The sequence below is a fragment of the Cupressus sempervirens genome, chromosome 9, assembly GCF_028749045.1.
Source record: "Cupressus sempervirens isolate cs-2001-9-10 chromosome 9, ASM2874904v1, whole genome shotgun sequence".
NCBI lineage: Eukaryota > Viridiplantae > Streptophyta > Pinopsida > Cupressales > Cupressaceae > Cupressus > Cupressus sempervirens.
In genome coordinates this window covers 89054357-89077667 of record NC_143126.1, presented here as the reverse complement: position 1 = coordinate 89077667, position 23311 = coordinate 89054357, and the positions used below count along the sequence as shown (strand labels likewise).

The window sequence follows — 23311 nt, the reverse complement described above, 5'->3', positions numbered from 1 at the left end:
TTGTCCCAAAGATTATAGAGATGAAAACATCCTAAAGAGATATCAAAGGCCTAAGAAGAGATAAAGTCTCTGCCAAGGATTATAGAGATGGATACATCCTAAAGGGATATCCATAGAGGCCTGGGAAGAGATAAAATCTCTCCCAAGGATTATAGAGATGGATACATCCTAAAGGAATACTCATAAAGTCCTGGGAAGAGATAAAGTTTCTCTCAAGGATTATAAAAATGGATACATCTTACAAGAGATAAATACATCCTAAAAGGATATCCATAAAGCCCTTGGAAGAGAAAGTCTTTCCCAAGGATTATAAAGATGGATAAATCCTAAAGGGATATCCATAAATACTTGGAAAGAGATAAAGTCTCTCCTAAGGATTATATATACAGATACATGCTAAAGGGATATCCATAAAGGCCTGCGAAAAGATAAACTCCCTCTTAAGGGTTATAAGGATGAATATATTAAGTAAAGGATATCCATAAGGCCTTAGGAGGAAAAAGTTGTAATAAGATGGTGACATAACTAGAAGATTATTCTAGAATGGCCATAAGGCAACCAGAGCCCGTAGAGGTCCTCCCCAAAGAGACTGAACATGATTATGAACTCTCCCTAAGGATCGAGATTATCATCAAGACTCATTATGGAACAAGGCAATGCATAAACGTTAAGGTAAGTTCCATCTTTGAATTATTCTTCTTATTTTAAATTTGAATATTATGATCTTTAGATTTGATGAATACGTATATTGCAATTCTAAACTCAAGCTGAAATTTCCATTCAGGGTTGTCGGATTGGATAGTGGAGACACCACTCACACCAAAGGTAGCTTGAGGATAAACAATTTTGGGGAAGGTCCGACTATAATTTCCCCTTTCTTGAATAGGATTTAATAATAAATAATTAATTAAGTGAAAATAATTTATTAAATAAATAATAATAATAAAGAAGAATTCAATAGAGCCTACAATGCATCAGTAAATTGCGAGCCTCTCATCGGCGAGGTCTTGGGTTCGAATCTACTTGAGATTAACACATAATAATAATTAATCTAACAATAATAATAAAATGAATAATAAATAATTTAGGCTTCGGCCGATTACCTATCAAAAAAATATATCAAATATAAAGATAATTAAATGAATAATATAATGTGATACAATATAATTATAATATATTTAAATCAATATTATTAAAAAATGTGAAAATAAAATAAAATTACTTGATTAATTAGTAATTTATAATTAAACAAATGATTAATAATAAAATTAAAATTAAGATATAAAATAATAAAATTGGAATATAGCAAAACAAAACTTAGTTAAGTAAATTAAGGGTCAAGAGGAATGAGAGGAAAAGTTATGACTCCCTCAAACATGAGATATAAAAAGGGAGAAGAGAATTTCATTTGGAAGGGGGGTGAGTAAGGAAGAATAAAGAGCATATGAATTAATAAAGGGTATTAAATCTGAAAGGTACTGAATCTTCCAAGGGGCAGCAATGATGAAATATTATCTCTTTCGAAGGGCAACAATGATGGGTGGTGACTTTTTTAAAGGGTGGTAATTATGAAAGATTGTAACTCTTCCAAAGTGCAACAATGATGAAGTTTTGTGACTCTTCAAAAGAGTAGTAATTGTAAACGGTTATGTCCATTGCCAAGAGAAGCCATGATGAAAAGGTTGTAACTCTTCTTCACACTGAACTATATAAAGGAACAATGTTTCATTTGCGGGTGTTACATCCCAATTTTTGACCTAGCTTGAAATATAGCTGTTGAGGTTCACATGAAGTCAATTGGCAGTCTAATTTGATATAATATGGCGAAATGGTAAGATGGTTGTTATGATTTCAAGTGAAGATGACATGTTAGTTGATCGTTAATCGTGAATTCATAGAATAAAGATGAAAGGTTAATTGTTATGATTATTTATGATTAAATAACTTAATTACTAAGAAATTTCTTGCAGGGAGCATGTCGAAGGTGTGGAAGCATTGTCAGAAAAGAATTAGGCAGGGCATCACCATCACTAGGCAGACGGGTAAAAGATCTAGCCAGAATACATGTGCAAGACTTGCATGAGTTATTTAATAATTTAATTAAAAATAATTGAGATAAAATATAAAACGTATCTTAAAGGATTTTAATTTATCTTTCGTCGTATTATTTTAATAATGACTTATATTCATGCATTTAATAAATAAAATGATTTTTGGCACTATTATAATTTAATAATTAATAAGTAATGTTACAAATAAGATTATAATAATGTTCAATTTATAATAATTGTATTATTATAATTTTCAAATTATAATCTCCCAATTCTTCTTTCCAAATTCTTATTTTTCTTTTGTTCTTTTCATAGTCGATTTTATGTTTGGTATCCAAATGGTCTTCTTGGGAATTCGAAGGGATTCTTGTAACTATTTGGGAAGTCGATGAGTCAAGTTAAAACTTTATATTAGAGTATCGATGATCGCTTTTAATAATCTTTTTCTTTTTGGTACCCGACTACCATTATTAATTGCGGCAATAGCATTTGGGGCCTTTGGAATTCCTTAGCGTCACATACTCTTATATACTTGCGATTTTATTATATGCTTGGGTGCGATGAAGGTATGAACTGCTGTATTCTTGCGAGTTCATTTTAAAATTTGTAGCAGCACTTTTCCAATCCAACATGTCGTAAGTTCTAATTTACTGAAGATTTACGCAATATTTATACTCTGGAGTTTTTTTGCAAGCAAACCAAAGAAGAGATAATACAAATCGACTCCAGAGAGTTCTGGACTTATACAGGTTATGTGGTAGTCAATCTCACATTTGGAGCTGTGTACAGTTGAAATGTTTTTGAATCTATTCTTTCCTTTCAATCTTTATTCCATGCTAATCGGAGTTTTGTTATCATTTCCTTATCATATTTAAATAGAATCTGATGCCGAAAATATATTCAATCTGTATGGTGAATGCATGTACACATAATCATAAGCTTCTTAAATGAAATTCAATGGGTCATGTATCAGAGCATATGCTGTTCATTTGGGATTATCTCCGCCTTAGACTAATGAACCTATCTGAATACAAGTAATTGTGTTTGTGTTTCACGGTTTCTTCTTTCTTGTTTGTTGTCGGCTACATATTGATAGAGCTAAGAATAAATTAAATTGTTTGACAAATCCTTTTCACCTTGGTTGAGTATTCATCCATAGCCGGCTAGGCAAGTTGAACAGAGATCAATTCATAATACTAGCTGTTGGTAATCTAAGATTTATATGAGATCATTTACCAAATATTCTTGAGTTATATCATTTATGAAATCCATTGGTAATTGTAATAAATTGATTGATTATATGAAACCACACCATGCACATGCTATCATAATTTTCTGAGCACATCCAGGATACTATTAACACGAGGAAATTCACTGGCAGATAAGCCATGAAATGGTGAAGAGGAGGAATTTAATCTGCAAGAATGCAGAAGAGAATTTAGTTATGATTAAATTAATTAATTAAATATTCAATTTTGATATCTTTAAAGAACATAATTATGTGATCAAAAAAAGTGAAATGCCAGATGTATGTAATAGCTCCTGCACATTCCTGTTATTGTGATCTCCTATTGCCAAGTCGTATGGTGAAGTTAATTATCAAGAAGTCCAGTGTATGGTAAGATGATCCCTGTCAATTCCGGGTAGGGAGGGCCAATCTCGTTAGAGATCGTGTGGGGATACATATTGTGGTCTGAGGTTGGGTGGTTAAGCCCCTGGCAATGTTTCACCTCTCCCAAGATGTCGTATATGCGTCAAACAAAGATAAGCCATGGAATCAATTTTTTATCAGAAATAGGTATTATCATTTTTGTTTATGAGAAGGTAAGATTAAATTGAAGTATTTCATTGTTATCATTATTTTACTTTCATATAAATGAATATTGAATATAAGTAATTATCTAATCTTGAGAAATTGTCACAAATAAGCAATCGGAAGGAAAAGAAATCCGAAGCCCTGATTGATTGTGTGACAGTTGGAACCCTAATTGATACAGTGGTATTGGAAGCCCTAACTGAATCCATGGTATCAAAAGCCCTAGTTGAATCCGTGGTTGCGGAAGCCCTAAATTGAATCCGTGGTAGTAGAAGCCCTAAATTGAATCTGTGGTCGCGAAAGCCCTAAGTGGTAAAGCGGTATCAGAAGCCCTAAATAAACCGAAGGTAATTGATGCCCTAATTGGTAAGATGATATGTGATGCCCTAATTTAAGTTAGTGTTATTTAGTTGTATTCATCAAATGATTTTTGAGATAGCAGTCGATTTGAGAAATTGTTATAGTGTATTTGTCGACTAACCAGGTGGTTGCAGAAGCATACTTATATGATCTTCAGTCTCAGTTTTCCGAGGTATGTGATTTCAATTTCTGAAGTAATTTCATTAAAAGGTATTTCAAGTATTTAGTTAAGAGATTTTTGTTTAACTGACTTTAACGGTAAATCTTCTTCACATGAACATGAATGATGTAACTACCTTCTTATGAAATCGAAGTTATAACTGTATTTTATGCTTATGTTAGATGTTAATTTAGACCCAGGAAATCTGGATGTTATAGCGGGACAAGGAAGGGAGCTAAATTTGGGATATAATAACTCTCAAAGGCAACAATGAAAAATGGCGACTCAATTCTATGAAAGGTGGTGACCTTTTCAATAAAGTATAAAGGAGATTTCATTCCAAGAGAAAATGGAGGAGCAACAATAAAGGATTATTTATCAAATTTTGAGAGAAAAGGAAGTAAATAGTGGTCCTATCGGGTGACATTACACGACAAATTTGAGAGCATTATCATTTAGTGAGAGTTATCTTCTCTTAAGCTCATATTTTGTAATTTAATCATAACTATATTTTCAAAGCTCTCTAGAAGTTATATTTGGTGGGGAAATCCCCCTCAAACATTTGGTTCAATATTATAATTTAATAGCCATGGGTTAGCATCTTTTTAAGAAACCTTTTTTCTCCTAAACAAATGTTTTACCTCTCTATATTCAATCACCAATCACTAATATCCATTCTAAATCCTCCTAAAGAAATCCTGGAGTGATTCCTTCCATTACTACTTTAGTTTTATGATGCAGTCTATTTTTTGGATGTGTAGAAACCTTTGTAATTTTATTTTCATTTGTGTCAATTCAGCCGACTGCATAGCACCACAAATTGAGAGAAGAGGGCCAGGTGTCAAGATAACTCTTCTAAAAGTAAGAATTACCATGCAAGGCAGCCTTAAATCTCTTGGGAGTAAGCAGTGCCAGCATTGGGGCATGACTGCCCCTCAACTTGGTAGAACCACAACACATTGAATGTGATCACATAGTGAATGCAGTTGAAGTTGCTACTAGGATCTAAAAAGTTGGACTCCAGAACACAAGTCGTAATGCCACTATTTCAATAAACAAGAACTCACCCACACATGCACATAGAACTAAAACAAAATGGGGGCTCTCATAACTAACCACTATTATGGTAAAATAAAGAATGTGTTATTAAACAAAGATCATAAATGATTTGTATATACAAGTATACACATGAATGTTTCTGTAATGAACAAAGAGAGAGAAATAGAAACAATCTGAAAAAAGAAAGAGAAACTTTCCATATTGAATAGAGAGAGAATATGAAAACATAGAAGAGGAGTGAACATTAGAAATATAAGTAAATCTTCGAAAGAGAGACAGAAACAAAATTAGAAAGATTTAACTCTAATACCCTCCCTCCATGCTCAAACTAACTTCAAAACAAAAATTTGTAGGGGAATCCACTATGTATGTTTTGCAATAATGGCCTGTGGTAGGGCGAGTGTCAATACCTAGAACAAGCACCTCAAGGTGACCGTACCATCATTCTCTGCTTCCAAGTGGAGTAGTTCTTTTTGTTAAATCGTTCACTACCTTCTAAGAGAAGATTGGCGAGAGATTTCATGACATGTTTTTAATGCAAAAATATGTGAATATCTAAAAAGGAACGAACTTCTAGACAGATTGACGAAAGACCCCCAAAAAATGGTCACCTAGATGAGAGCTTAAAAAACCCAAAAAGAATATGAAATTAGATTCTAAATCCGCTAGCTCAAAAATTGTAGCATGAAAAATGGACCCAGTTAAAATTCCCTTTCTCTTACACAGAATTGTTAGATCTGTCACCTTCTCCATAAGATCAACCTCTACCTCTCTAGAATCTACCACCTCTGCTTCTTTGTCTTCGTTCATGCTTCTTTGTCAAGATCTCCTCAGCTTTCAAGGCATATTGGTATGCTTTTTCCACACTTTTCAATTTCACAAAACTTATCTCATCTTGAATTCCAAATCTCCATCCATTTATGTACCCTGCAATTTTCTCAACATCATCATCCATATGTCCAAATCTAATGTTCAATCCATAGAATTCCCCAATATACTCCTTCACAGTCATGTCTCTGTCTCAAATTTTGCATCTTTCTCGACAAGCTAACTTGGTAATCAACAGGAAGGAACTTGTTCTTTATCTTGTTTACCATTTTCACCCAAGTTCTAATCTTCTCCTTTCCTCTCTTTTGTCTATGAGTTTGCAAATGCTCCCACCATAGTGAGGCATGTCCTTTCAACCTAGTAATTGCAATCTTCACCTTCCTATTATCAAGAGTGTTTTCATAGTCAAAGAACTTCTCCATTTTAGAGACCCATCCAACGCAACATTGGTGTCCAATTTCTCATCATAAGGGACAACTTCTATAGCAGGCTTTGAATTTTCCCTAGACAATACCCTCAACAATCTTGACTCGTCCAAATCTTCTTCATGTTCTGGATTAGGGTTTGGTGCTACTGCTTCATCATCACTCACATCATCAAGATGTGCTCCTCTCCTCTAGGCTGTCTCCACAGCATCTAACTTGGCTGCAATCTGTCTCAATGTATCCAATACTACATTATCAGCATTTCCTCTACCTCGAACCATTTTTACAAATTAGGTTTCTGCAAGATTGTAACCCTCTACAAGTTGTAGGTCAAATCCTCAGATATGCTACACCACAACCAAATTCACTTAGGGTTTTGCACAATCCAATCTCCACAAGAACAAATCTCGAGCTCTGGTACCACCTGACGCAAGGAGATATGGAAAAAACTAGGGCCAAGGGCACACCCAGCTATCCCACCACCTTGCAGAGTAAACACAATGGAAGAAAACAACAAAGAACAGCACCAAGGGGGGAGACAGAGAAAGAGAGAGAGAGCGAGAACAAAATACTTTATTGATTCATCAAGTAATCAACATACATGCCCAGCTATAAGGCCTTTTGGGTTACGGCCAAATACAAATTACAACTTCCAAATCCACAATCCAGCTTCAAATTCGCATTTCTAGACACGTGCATTCCACATTCAAAACCCTCTCAATTCTACTTTTAACCTAAGCCTAAGAACTCTATTTATACTTGCCAAAATAACTTACAGAATATTCTAGAACATTACATCAAAGAAAGGCAAACCTCAAAACGGTCAACACTCATCCCTAGAGAAGATCCTATCATTAAATTCACGATCAAAATTAAATGCGCAAGTCGGTTCCCACTAAGAACCAAAACACAGACAACTCAACAAAAGAAGGAACCGAGCATCAGCAAATAACAAGCTCACACAGCACAGAAGGAACACTCGGCCAATACTAGATAATTCAGCACACACCGTATAACTCAGCAGTAACTAGTACTCGACAATTGGAACTCGGCAGCCACTGGTACTCGGCAGTAACTAGAAACTGATACTTGGCAGTAACTGCAACTCGGCAGCAACTGACAAAATGAACAAAAAAAGTGCAAGATTACAAGGCAACCCAGAATGCTCCTGCATCTCACTAACCCTCCCAGAATTAGCAAAACATCTAACTAGAAATCATCATAAAATATCCAAACTGATGTTGGATACTGAAACTGCTCTTCCCTGGAGATAGAGACAAACAATAAAAACCAACTAGTACGATTTTGAGGAAATATTGACAAACCCTCCAAACTTTGCAAATGAGCACGATGCCCCAAAATAGACTACAAAAAGTCATAATTGTTTAGGAGAAATCAAAAAAACTGAACACAATTTTTAAGGTGAAAATTTGATCTAAACCCAACATGATTTTTGAGGTGAAAAACCAATCAAAACTAGGCAATACAAAGCTGTGGTTTTTTAGGAAAAACAGTAAAACCAAACAAATAATTTTTGAGAAAAAATTATAAACCCAACAAGGAATCCCATGCAACTTTGCAAATTATAGAATCAAAATTTTTTAACAAAAATATTATAGAAAACCCAACAAAACTTTTTTAAGGGAAAATTTTTTGATAACCCATCAGAATTTTTTAAGGGAAAAAATTATGAAAACCCATCAATTTTTTTCAAGAGCGCCAAAACACAAGACTTCGCATGGTAAACCAGCACACAAAAGCAACATGCAAGAACATACAAGCAACATGCGAGTACATACAACCCTAAAAAAATAAGAAACTTTTGCTGCAACAAAGAAAACGCGAGATCAAAACTCTTAACCACATCTGCCATTTCCAGCGAAAATTCTAGAAGACTAACCAGGAAAGTTTCATAAAATACCTCTAATGATTTTATTTGTAAAAATTGAAAAGCAAATTTCTGGAAAAATTCCATATCAAAAGAGGTTCGAATTTTTCTTAAAAAATCTGCCAAATTTTTTGAAATCCCATCGACCTGCTCTAATACCATATCATGGTAAAATAATGAATGTGTTATTAAACAGAGATCGTAAATGATCTATTTATATACAAGTATACATAAGAATGTTTCTATAACGAACAAAGAGAGAGATAGAAACATTCTAAAAAGAGAAAGTTTCCATATTGAACAGAGAGAGAATGTGGAAACATAGAAGAGGAGTGACCATTAGAAACAGAAGTAAATCTACGGAAGAGAGAGAAACAAAATTAGAGAGATCTAACTCCAATAACCAATAGGTTCACATTCCCAAGACAAGCTATAAAGTATATAAATTTGGTAAGATACCACATCCAACCTGCTAGGAATGGGTCACCCCAAAAGTTGAGGTCAGTTATGAGTCTTGAGTGACTTTAACAAAGGAGATACTGCTCAATCATGGCAGAAGAAGTTACCACAGATAAGGAAGTGATCAAAGAAAAGAAAAGAATACTTTGAACTTCAAATGAGGTCCCTCATTTTAGAAGTTAAATTCAGATTAGAAGTCAGCAAAATGTTGTTCTTATTCAAAATTTTCAGGATCAGCTTTGGCGAAAAAATAGACTCCAAATGTATTAGCCTTCATTGGACTTTTTAACTTTGCTCCATTAATAATTGTTTGTAAACCTTTATTTTTGAAATATAAATTTTAACCAGCTTCACTAATAAAAGTTGCATGAAAACCACATGTGATGGTTCCTAGCATCATATCTCAGCCTTCTCATTTTCCCACACAAAAATTCACTTCAGTAAAGTCAACATTCTTTAGCCAGGAAACATTTATCAAATTATGGCAACCCACATGGCAAAGCTCAAGATAGTTTATCAATCTCTAAAAGTTTTTAATATTGATGAGCTTTTTTTTTCAAATCTTCAACTAGTACAAATGTGGATTACCGCTAACAATTACAATCATTTCTTTCGTTCTTCAAAATGAGACATTTGTTCTACCATTCTTATCTTTTGTAAGATATGATCTCAAGCAGTGTATTTCTTATGTAATGGTGGTTAGCACCATATCTTGGTCTTTTCATTTTCTTACACAAAAACAAAAAATACTTCAGTGAACTCTTAGTTATTTATACAGGAAATATCTGCCATGCAATGGTAACAACATGGCAAAATGCAAGATGATTTTATCAAACTCCTGATTTTTTATTCAATGGAACCTTTCCAAATCTTTGATTAGAATCAAGTTAAAAAAAATAAAATAGCATTTATGATGATTTCTTCCAGGCTTTGTAATATGACACGTTTTCAATTACTCATAACATTGACAAGGGATGATTTAGAATGGTGTTTCCTTCAGTAAGGACCAACTTTTGAAAAATGTTTTTCCCGTGATCCAACTTTGTAGTAAGATCTAATAGAATACATGAGAACTGCAAGAGAACAAACACTAAGAATATTCTAGAAGCACTGAATTTGCAGCCAAGTTTCAATCTTCATTATGTGCATGTAACGTCCCCAATCATTCTCTTTACCATGACTGCAACAAAAGACAGTGAATACCTAAATAATTTCACAATGATTCTTGGGAAGCAACAAATATAAAACCAAGGCTGTTCATAGTTGATTCTAATATAGTTCATAGTTGGCATTCTTTCTATCTCTTCTTATGTGCTCTCTATCATCTTGAGGATGGATCATGGAGTGCGATCCGACATGTTGATGTAAAAACTTGATAAACAATCAAATCCAGAAACACAGCCAATGTATACTCATGGATTGTGGAAGGTTGTGGGATTTAATAAAATTTATAAATATTATTTGTCATATAAACATTCTAATCAGTGATAAGATCAAAAATGTAAAAATATAAATTCTAATCTTAAAGTGCATAGAACTTCAAATATAGTATCATCAATTGAAACATTTAAAGAATAACGATGTGTACCAAGTCACAATTACCTGCTTGTTTCCCCTGGACCCCAGGTGAGGTGTTGCAAAAGTTATAAAATTTATAGGCTCCAAACCAGCAATTTTACCCTTCGACTCTTCTTTCACATTATGATTGGTGTCACCATCAATTAAATCTGAATCACAACTGTTTTGCACTCCATAATCACTTTGCAATGGTGGCTCATATAGTATCCCAATAGCATACCTTGCTACCAAGCCACCAAGGGAGTGAGCGACAAATGATATTTTTCTAAGACCAGGTTTATTCTCTATGATTGACTTAACCTGTCATTGTTGAATCCATGCCATAAATTCAGCAAATGTCATTATACCAACAGTTCTACCATCTAATTAAAAGTTCCATCCAACTTCAAAATACAAATACACCAGCATAACATTATACTAATGCAAAAAAACATTTGTAGCTAATATGGTAACAAAGAAATCATGATAGTAATAATACAACAATTTTTAATATCCTTGAAATGAGAAGCAACTCACTTCTTCAGCTAAACGGACACCCATCTGATCAACCCCATCAAAAGTCAATGTTGACGCATTCCGCTCACTGCCTGCAAAAACTTTACCAAGTGAATCCTTTCTTTTTGGAATGATATTTTTCATTGTCATGAAAAACCAAAAGAAAAATATATTGTGAAAAAAGCCTGAGTGTGGCAAGTTCTATTAATTATAATGAATCAACTATTACATGCCCATGAAGACTTTCAAGAAGCATACTGTATTACTGTTCATTATAACCTCCAATCCCTGTTGACATAAACAAAAATGATGTCTACCATATTGTGCTGCCAACATAAAAACAAAAAAGATGGATACAGAGAATTCTTCAGACAAAATCCAGAATAATTGGAGAAATAAGAACTTATCAAGAGAGGAAACAAATCAAATATTCCTAAAAGATAAAGAAGCTAACAAACTGTGTTTTTACATGTTTATTTAATAAAGCACACAGGAAGCGAATAATTTGTTTGCCTCATTAAGATCAGATTCTTACAAAGATATAATTTAATACAAGGATGAAAAGGGGATCTTAAGGATTATCAAAATCAAAATAGATGTTAAACTCCATATCAGATAGGATATTTATATGAGAGCTATGACATTACCAAATTAGGCATGTCTTGTCCACCCCAAATCTAACTAAGAATCATAAATGTACTTATCCCTAATCCTAAAAAAATTGGAATAATATTCAGAAATTATTCCCTTCTGTATTATGTGCTCAAGTTGTACACGAGAATTAGTAGTTTAGCCAAAATTTGTCTTCAATCTGTGAGGTGAGGTAAGTGACACGCAACAAATAAGTAACAACACAATGTGAGAAAATAGATGGATTTGGTTATAGATAGTCACAGAAAACATGAACTCCCTTCACAGAGAAGCACAAAATATAGAAGGGAACAGAGAAAAAGATTAATCAAACAGAGAAGCATTAGAGAGGCAATTGAAGAAACAAAGAGAAAAGCTCAAAAGGGAGACAAAAGCAACAACTCTCATTTCCTAGAAAGCACTCCAAAAGGGAAAAAAGAGTTAGCACGCTAAGCTGCATATCAAGAAAAACTAGGGCGCATAACGCCCAATAGTAAAAAGTGAAAAGAAGAAATTGGAGGGAAAAAGTAAGAAGAGGGACCAAGGAAAATATAAAAAAGAGAAAAATAGAGGGCGGAAGAAGTGCAAAATTGGGGGGAAGAATAAGGTAAAAAGGGCACAAAATCAAATAGAAGTTGAGGAAAAGGAGAAACAAGTGCAGAAGGGCCACAAAGAGACAAGCGTGTGACCATAGGATACTTCATTAGCTACACCCACCACAAAGACACTGTAGGGTCCCCTAAGAAAGATAAGGACCCTTCTTTTCAAACAACATAGTCATAATCACCGCCAAGATGATTAAACAAACAGCAGTAGGAAAGAAGGTTGACATAAGATAGTTAGCCCCAATCCAAAAACAAAACTTGGGGGATGTCTACCAAAAATGCAAGATCAATGTGGGTAAGGAATTAAGTAGAGCTCAAAGTAGTAAGGAAAATCATAAGGAACAATGATCAGGCCAAACCAAAAATAGACAACTCTAGAAAATAGTACAAAATTTGTCGGTTCATATGGGATTTTCAAAGGAGCAACAGATAAAGAACAAGGAGGAGGTCATAAGAGTCTACCAAGTCAAATAAATGACCACACCATAGGAGAAAGATTGATGGGAAAGAGCCACAAAGAGACAAGTGCATGACCATTTAGCTATAGAAAACGTGAAGAGACTACAGGATCCCCTAGGAAAGATAAGGAACCTCCTTTCCAAACAACATAAAGATGTCTCTTCAATCATAATTGCCACAAGGATGATTAAACAAACAACACAACAATAGAACAACATAAGAAAGTTAAAGCCAATCTAGAAACAAACTGGGGAGATGTTCATCAGAATGCAAGATCAAATTGGGTGGAGCAAATGTGAAGAGCTAGAAGTAGTAATGAAAACCATAAGGAACATTAAGAAGGCCAAGCCTCCAAATGATCTTAGCCCAAGCCTGCCCATAAGCCAAAAACAAGAGGTTGGAGGAAAAAATTGAGCGAAGGGAGGATGGGAGGTAAAAATAAAGAAGAGAAAATAGGAGAAAGACGGGAGAACTGCAAAATGAGGGGAAAATAAGATTAAAAGGGCACAAAATCAAATAGAGGTTTAGCCAAAGGAGAAACAAATGCAAAAGGGCCAGAAGAGACATGTGTGTGACCATAGGTTACTTCATTAGCTACAACCACCATGGAGATATCACAGGGCCCCTTAGAAAAGATAAGGACTCTCCTTCCCAAACAACATAAAGTTGTCTCTTCGGTCATATTTGCCACAAGCACGATTGAACAAACAGCAGCAGGGCCAAAGGTTGACATAAGAACGTTAAACCCCAATCCAAAAACAAACCTTGGGGGATGTCCATCAAAATTCATGATCGAGTTGGTTGAGCAAATACATAGAGCTAGAAGTAGTAAGGAAAATCATAAGGAACATTGAGAAGGCCAAGCCCCATATGATCTTGGCCCAAGCCTGCCCATTGAGAGACAACTCTAGGATATAGTACAAAAGTAGTTGGTTCATATGAGTCTTCAAAGAAGCAACAAAAAAAGATCATGAGAGAGGCCATAAGAATGTATCAAGTGAAAAATATGACCCGATTTCCATCATAACTTGCAGCGCCCATCATAACTTGCAGTGCAAGGACAAAAGATGGCGAGATTAGGAGATTCCACACTGAAAAGGATACTACCACAACCTACTTTCCCTATTCTCTATGTTGTGTGGATAGAACAACTAAAGTAAAGAAAGAGTTAGATGATTGAAGCATTGGTTGTAAACCACACTGGCACAATATGATGTTGAACAAGATGCAACATACGAAGAATGCCCGAGGAGTAAAGTATAAGAAAAGCAGGTCACACAGGCCACCACCATTGGTAAGATGGATAAGTGTAGGAATGTAGTGAACCAATCATTGAAAAAGATAGAAATTTGTTAAGTAGGAGATATTTTTCCATTCTTACGAGATAGAAAATGCCCTAATAATATATCGGAAATACCATAAGGACTTTAGGGGAAAAAGAGTGCACAAGACACCCAGAGATGCCATGAAAGTAGCTGAAAATAGAGTGCACCTACCACAGCTTGAGAATTTGCCAAAAAGTTGTTGATGTTTCTCAGGGATGTTGATTAAGAAGTACAAAAGGATCCTTCCCTTGCATTATCAAGTCAAAAATCCCTTTAAAATTTTGATGTTTTGAAGGAAGTAGTTGAAATTTGAGAGTTGACCTGCCAACAGTTAGCCTTTGAAAGAGGTTCTTCTTTAAATTGTCTTTAGAACAAGACAAATGTCCGAATTCGGGATAATGTAGGTAATGTTCTTCATGAGGTTGTAAGGAACAGAAGTTGCCACATAGGATCCACCAATGTTACAACAATAGATAGCTGCTGAAAAATACTGACAGAGTTTCCAGCACAAAGACCTGTGTGATAATACTAATACCAAAGGTGACAGGGCATATGAGGAGGCAACCAATGAAGAATGGACATGTTGCTTGTTTGTAATTGTATTGAGGCATAATCCATGCCAGATATGCATTTAACATGTAGAGGATGAGTAACATAGAAGATAGTGCATAGAGAAGATACAGAATTGAAAGTAATACATATAGAAGAAATAAAGAGTGAATGTTTGAACTTATGAAGAATGTATAAAGTTGTAGTAATGGAGAATGTACTATTGATCCAGAAATTCATTTAATGAAAACTTGTAACAAACCCTAGCTGGTTGAAGTTCAACAATTTAGCTTTTAGGTTACAAAATTCTGAATCTTATTTGCAAACTAAATTGAAAATGTATGACAGAATGAGCATCTAAATTGATTCAATTTCCTAACATCAAATAGGAACCTGATTTATGATATTCGAATTCCCTTGCAAAAAAATGATCTGCCTGTACTTGCAGCTGCCGCCCAGCTTGAATCGATGCCCTTGTTCCAGAATGTATGCCAACATGGGCGATCTGCTGGTCTCCCTTCCAAGGTGCAGCCAAAGCCTCAATCTCCAACACAGGCACAAACTGCAGGTCCTGGGAATCTAGCCACAGCCCCCTAATTGGTAAACACAGGCCTAGTTCTGAATTGTAATTGTCAAAACCTAAACGCAGAGAATGGCGCCCAGCCTTCAAATCAATGACGCCACTGCTTGGGAAAATCATAGGTATCTGGAATGTATGTAATGCTTCTTTCCAGGTGTAAAATGGCAGCCTTCAATGCCAGGTCGACCCTCAGAATTGAACATGTGGGTATTGATGAATGTGATAATTACATTCAATCACGAAGAACAAACCCTCCAGTATGCAGATGAAGACACTCAGATTTGCAGTTCGTACTGCCTCCAATATGCACATATTAAACTATCAATCTTCCACAGATCAAAGACTTCTGACCACAGTAGCCACAGCCCCTCTAAAACCAGATTGAAAATAAATTCAACTCCACTTTAAATCAGCAGTGGTTGAATGCACTTCTCAGAACTCGAGACCCTTATACTTCGGCAAGGGCAACAAAATTCAGAACCTTAGAAAAGCCATAAAGACACAAAAGAAAATGATGTTTCAATCGATGCTTTTTCCAATGAAATAAGCTCATATTTATAATCCCTTATTGGCACAAGTTTCCCAAAAGAACTTAACTCCAGAAACTTTCCAACACTAACTCTTTTTAATATCTCTTAATGACATTATTATAATAAAATATTATTATAATTATAATAAGGCGACTTAAATAATTAATTAATAACTATAAGCTCGCGAAATAAGTAACCACATACACTGCAGGAAACAACCAATTACCAGCACCGCCTACTGCACTGCCAAAAATGGCAACTGCCAGAAATAAAATCTTGTCAGCTCACGAGGGTCGCAATAATGAACTGACTCAATCATCTACAAGAGCTCACCAAAATCAGGGACGATATCTTAAATACATCTATCTAAAAGATGCCGAGATCTCTCTCTTGAGATGCTTATTTATTAAATTATTATCAATAACAATTTTGATATGTCCATGTCTTTGTATAGATGGTTTTAAGATATCTATGCTGTTATAAATTAAATATGATAAATTTAATTATAATATTACCTAATTTAATGATCAAAGCTGATTTAGTCTACTTAGAGTAATTTTATAAAACTTGTATATCACAAAAAAACAGAAATTATTTATGCTAGTTTACAATATAGAATTTAATAATATAAATATGAGTCTAGATTATAATTAAAAGATAAGATATACTTAGTAAAATAAACATGTTAATTTTAATGAGTTGTATTTTAGATTTTACCCTTTTAACCTCAAAAATAATTTAAAAATATTATGTGGAGGCATTAAAATTACTATTCATTAGCTAGAGGTTATATGTTACTTTTTTTAATCATATTACATGGCTCTTAATTATTTATATTTTTTCGTAGTCAGCTGTAAAATTATCTAACATTTTTCATTAACATGCTCACACCACTTCACTCCTGTGGTGCCACTAAAGTTAGAACTCTCAGCATAATAATCAAGCATGGGTAACTTTGTGTTTTGTGTTTATGTGTGAATGTATGTACCCCCATATTCTTCACTGCTGTTAAATGTTAACAAACAGCTCCACCACTGTTACCAAACAGCTTGGAATGTTCTTTGGGGACCTACAGCTCTGATTAGAACAATAATTTTTTACCACTTTCTGCTCCCTGGTGCATCCAACTCAAATCAACTTCGAAATTGTGCACTGAGTTGGATGGGGTCATAAGTTCCAGTCCATTACTCAAATTTCAAAGGTTGTACATGTATTAAAAAGCATAGGTCATGAACTAATTAACGCAGTTTGGAGTCTGGGCCATACCACAGACATGGTTGAACTGTCACATCAACAAATTCTGGCCCAAGGGCCTAATAAATGCAAAATACAGTAATGAAGAGAAATCCTAAAGATTAAAAAAAAAAATTCAAACATCTTCAAAATGCTGTCCGCAACTGCCACTTATGTGAATTAAGATGTTTTAAGGATCTCTATGGCCTTTGAAGCTGTGTGAGAAAGTACTTTCATTTCATCTTTATCTTGAAGAGGGTAGCTGCCATAGAGATCTTTATCTTTGGACATAAGGACGTCATTACCATTATTGTTACCATCAATTGTAAAGGACACTTATGTTTAAATTATAATATTAAATGTAATGACATATGTCATTCACATGCATTGAGGCATGAATATTCGAAGAGTTATAATAAATTATAGGAGTTATGCGAATCGCAAGAGACCTTCGGTTGTGAAGAGTCTCTCCTATTGTTATATATTTGCATCAAGCAAAGGATATTGTACACTTGAACATTTTATTATCAATAAAGATATATTTTTGTTGTGTGGCTGGGTTTTTCCCTTCCTTCTTGAAGGGTTTCCCCAAGATATTTCTGGTGTTTATTGGTTCAGTTTTGGCTCCTCCTTTTTGTTGTTTATCACCATTGACTTCTAGGCTCTAGATTTAACATGGTATCAAAGCTAGGTTGAGTTTTCAACTTTAGAGGAATTTATAGTTGTGTTTATGGTCTGAGTATATTTTCTTCTTTAAATTTGATGAGGAGTTGTTTCTTCTGTTTAGCATATTTGTTCTCTAGTTATGATTTGTTGGGAATTAATTGATTTCTATTGGTCAGTCTTCTCTTTTGGTATAGCTCACGAGCTTTAGTCATTTGGCTCATATAGCTATGCCTTCTCTAGCTGTAGTTACTTTTGTTATTTATCTTCCTTAGCGTCTGATGACTATCCAAGCCTCATTATGTTATGCATGATGTGCATCAATGGAGGTAGCAGAGAGGAGCAAGCTTGGCTTTTGCATGACCAAATTGATCACACTCAAAGACTCAGGAAAGTCTTGTTTTCGGTAGCATCGTCTTTGCACGATTTTGTTGAGTCGGTTATCTTTATTATTTTATTTTTTGGGTGTCGCTTCGTTTTCTTTTGTAGCTTCCATTTGTTCATAACTTCTATTAGCTATAATATTTGTGGTTGAAGTGTTAAGTTTATTTATTTTTTATTTATCATCTAATGGCAGTGGTCTGGGTGTAAGACGACAACTACAATCATGTTAGTAGCTTCATTTGCAATCTAAGATATTTTATTATGTGTTGTATGTGATTATTGACACCTCAGGTTAAATAAGTTTCTACTATAGCATATTTAAAGGTAATACTAACATCTTTATTATATTAGAACTCTTTTTTGGAACTCGACAAGCATAACAACTCTCATAATGTGACGGTGGCTCTAATTTGATGAGTCAACATTCAGTGTGGTTCTATATCCGTTGATGCTCATGTGGCATTCATCTTTGGATAGCTCTCATAATTAAATTTTTTAATCATTGACAACTCACCTCTCCCCTCATGCTTGAAATCTGAAGGCGCGGGGGATGACTTCTTTTCTTGGCCTGTTGAAAGGTTCTCACCATTCAAATGATTCCTGGGGTGGGTTGTATGAGAAGGAAAGTTCGACATATTTTTTTGTTTCTCTAGCAAGCCTGCGCATAGTAAATTAGTCAAATAAATACTGCAAGCCCGTGACAACAAAGGCATTTGGCATAAATAATACTCAATAGTATTTATACGTTCTTCCTGGGCATTTGTAACGTTTGATTGCATAGAGAGGGATCCTATTTTATCAGGCAATAACATAGCACTTGTTTGCATGGGCGATCTCCAAGCTTGGCCTTAGCCAAATGACAACAGGACAGATGAGAAGGAAAGTTCATGTTCAACTAACCCTAATCGCTCATCAATTGACAGAAAATTGTGGGCTTTATTGGAAGAAAGGGCTTCTGAGATTATTTAGTGCATACATCCGATTGTAAAATCTAAGCGAAGGAGGAACGAAGTTATTAGCTATGTCCAACGGCTTATTTTGGGACGTGTTGGTTGCCAGAATTCTAAAAATTAGTCTTCTGGAAAAGTGTGTATCAGAAGGTGAAGTGTTGTGACTAATAAAATTCTAGAGGTTGCTGATAGCAACTGAATTTCACAGGAACGCTAGACTTCAAAGAGGTGAAGTAAAATTTTCAACAATTGGATGGAAAGATATGAAATTCAAATCTGACAAGACAACCAAAGATTTTTTATTTTTTTTATATATATCGGCCATGAATTTTTATATCTAATAATAGTGTTTCCTTATAATATTTATTTCTATGTGATAAATAGATTTTATAAATCTTTCTTGACTAAAGGATGCAAAAAGAATCATAAGATGGGAATGTTGCTTCAATTAAAGACACATATTTGTGTTCAGATATGAAATTCAAAGAGAGTTGTTCTTGGTTGAGAGGGAGTCTTTATAGAATCCCTTCTTTTCTTATACGTGCTTTTAATGCTTGGGGTTTTTGTAGAGTTTGAGACTTAAATGGAACTAAGTCTTGCCTTTTGTTATGCCTATTTCTTTTCTTGTGTGAATAAATGGGATTGTAAGATCAGCTATGATAACTCTTTCACTATGCGATAGTGAACATCATGTTGAGAGATTCCGTGATGGGAGTTGGATGCCACGTTGAGAGATTCCATGACAATTCACATTGAGAGAGTCCGTGAATAAAGGCTTAGTTGCGAGTCTTGCAAATCTTTTCATGTTGAATGATTCCATGAATATGAGTAATTGTTACAAGTTTTCATGTTGAGTGATTCCATGAATATGAGTATTTGTTACAGGTTTTCATATTGAATGATTCCATGAATATGAGTAATTGTTACAGGTTTTCATGAATCTTATAGGATATATGGGATGAGACTTTATCATTGACATTTTGGTTGCAATCTTGTGTGATTGTTCAGCTAAAGATCTCTCTCTGGCTAAGCGAGAGTGTTGAAGATGGTAGCTGCCATAGAGATCTTTATCTCTAGACATAAGGACGTTATTACCGTTATTGTTACCATCAATTGTAAAGGACACTTATGTTTAAATTATAATATTAAATGTAATGACATGTGTCATTCACATGCATTGAGGCATGAATATCTAAAGAGTTATAATTAATTATAGGAGTTATGGGAATCGCAAGAGACCTTCGGTTATAATGTGAAGAATCTCTCCTATTGTTATATATTTGCATCAAGCAAAGGATATTATACACTTGAACATTTCATTATCAATAAAAATATATTTTTGTTGTGTGGCTGGGCTTTTCCCTTCCTTCTTTAAGGGTTTTTCAAGGATATTTCTGGTGTTTATTGGTTCAGTTTTGGCTCCTTATTGTGGTTTATCACCATTGATTTCTGGGCTCTACATTTAACACTTTATGGTATGACAAAGCCGGTGTTGCAACTATTGTGTCAAAAAGGCAGTTTGGTGAAGCCAACTTTTTCCTGAAAGTGAGTTTCTAGCCATGCACATTGTCCAGACGATTGGGAAAACAGATACAAAGCAGTTACCATTTTTAATGTATGTTTCTGATAATTTTACTCAAATATCTTCATAAATACAACAGGATTAATTTTCCAAATGCCACCTTCTTGGCAAAAATCTTCAGACACAGATGGGGAGCATGACAGTTTCAGAACAGCCAATTTCTTTCAACCTTGCCATCCTCTTTTACTTTACACCCATATATTTATACTTTCTGATTTCCATAAAAGGGTCAATCAAAAGTTTTCAATAATCTGGAAATAATACAACCATGGAGGCTCGTGTGCATTTAATTATATAACTTAAGCAATATAAGTTTAGAAGCATATCAACCTCTGGGTAAAAAATTCCATGCACTTCTAAATACCAGTCACCTCCAGGACTTTAAGGTTTGTAAATTTTTTAAAATTCTCTTTGGTTCATGGTATCATAGATTCAAAATCCTTGTTTATAAGACGGCACTTAATCAAGTCAATATATTATATGTATTTCATTAGGCTCCATACTAATCGAAGTCTCCTTGAGTTTTGCAGTCCTTGGTTGCATCTAACTTTCTTCCTCCGCTGATCTTAGGATCAATAATTATTTCTTATTTGTGCAAGTAATTTCTTTTGTAAATAGTAGTACAGATTGTGTTAAAATACTTCTGCAAAAGACTAAAATAAAAATCACTCCAATTTAAAGTGGAAGCAACATTTCTGAATGCTGTCTCCTATAAATTTCTGGACAGTTTATATACAGTAGCAGTATCTGCTCGCTACTTATTAATGTTTATGAGTATGATTGCCTTCCTATAAAAGTATACTCCTAATGGAAAGCTCAGTATTATATAATATAAAATGTAAAAATAGTTCTACAAATTCATTAGGCAATAAGATAAACAGGCACAACAATTCAAAATCACGCTATAATTTATCCAACAATATTCATTCTCTCACATTAGAGATACCAAGGTGAAAGCTACCAAGATTAATGCATAGATCAAATCAAAACATCCAAAAACCAGTAAAATACTTGGTAACAAGAAACTTATGATGCCTATGGAGTTAAGGGCCTTATATTCAACATCCAAGTCAATTCCAGGAATAGAAAACATCACAACAAACCAAGCAAACATAGTAAAACTCTGCTTAAGTGAGGTCATTCTTTACCATGGCATAGACAGCTTTATCCAATATACAAACCTGACAATGACCTAGCCATTTTACAGAAATTTACTTCCAGAACTTGCCATCCATTAATCTCAGTAGCATCTCTCCTTTCTGGCAATGAGAATATTGTGAATACTTGCTATCCCTTATTGTCTAGATTATTGATTTAGATAAAAGAAAATTTACCTTTAAGTTCTATCTAGTGCAGACTTTTGCATATATATATATATATATATATATATCACTCTCAGGTAAGTTCTCACATACACGCCACAGAATTTAAATATGAATCTATGTTACAAAAACCAAACACAACATTGATGGAAAAAATGCAACATTTAATGCTACAGGTAAATCTTTAATGTCCAAATAATGTCACTTATTAGCAATACTGAATTATACTAAAAAAGAATAACCTAAGCTAATAATTTCTCAAAGGACAAAGTAAGATAATAGAGTTGTCAATCTTACAATGGACAAAAACTTTGTCAGGAAGCTTCTTTACAAATTGACTAGCAGCATACCTCCAGTTGTCTGCACTGTTCACAGACAAATAAAACCAAGTTATATTCAAGCCACAGAACAGTTTAAGGAAAACAATCAAATATTTAATTTATATTCCCTCACCATCTGTAATCTATTTTGAAACCCAAATAGCAATGTCAGTGACATCAAAAGAAAATATCCTATTTAGCTACCTGTACAAGTGAAATGTTACAATCCATTTGGCTACTTGTATAAGTGAACAAGTTACAATGATTTCATGTGAATATCAATTCGGATATCATGGCAGCATTAAGTAACTTCAAACACAAAACTATCCCATAAAATATATTTCACATACTCCTGTTTTGTTCGTGGCAGCATATCGTGTTATGATTGTCTTTGTAATATATATCTACAATTCAATTTTCTTATTTACAATATTTTGTACTAAGTTACCAGTCTTGGTTTGGGTTCGGATTCAGGTGTGTGAGTTCAATCAAGAAAAAATTCGTGCTTGGGTTTGTTTTACTCCATTCATACAAAAATATATATAAAGATCATAAATGCTTAGATATTTGTGGCTGTAATTAAGTCAGGTCACCTCACAGCATCATATATATATATAATTAAAAAAACCGTCATAAATTGATGAAATGTGAAAATACTACAATATATAGTAGATTGCTATATTAAACTGTATGCAAAAATCTTTCCCTCATAATCCATCATCGGGATGAGATATTTAGAGAGGAGTCAATTAGTCAAACTCAATTGTCACCATATATATTGAAATTTAAAAACAAAAATGTCAACTGTCAACAATCAGGCATTGGCATCATAGGGGTCTTCAAAAATACCATCAACGTCACCACCATCGATATAAGATGATGTCCATACTGGTATATTGGAGGAAACACAAATGGAGAACATTATAAGTAGAGCAACACTTGTTGAAATAAGAGTTTTTATTTATTTAAAAATCATATGATCCAGCTAGTTGTTAGTTGTGGAGAATAAACCTGTCCAACAATTAAGAACTGGTCACTTGGAAGCTTTACTTATTCAATG

The 23311-nt window shown here is 34.2% G+C and overlaps 1 protein-coding gene across 2 annotated transcripts in view; it reads right to left on the bottom strand.

Moving 5' to 3' along the window:
* Nucleotides 1–23311, bottom strand: part of LOC149537761 (lipid droplet phospholipase 1-like) — a 69599-nt gene that overhangs the window by 31402 nt on the left and 14886 nt on the right. For both annotated transcript variants that reach the window (XM_089799145.1, XM_089799146.1), the window contains exons 2-4: nucleotides 22229–22296; nucleotides 11141–11211; nucleotides 10649–10924 (exon numbers count right to left, since the gene is read on the bottom strand). In XM_089799145.1, coding sequence (XP_089655271.1) covers nucleotides 10649–10924; nucleotides 11141–11211; nucleotides 22229–22296 — 415 coding nt within the window. The remainder of the gene's footprint in view (nucleotides 1–10648; nucleotides 10925–11140; nucleotides 11212–22228; nucleotides 22297–23311) is intronic.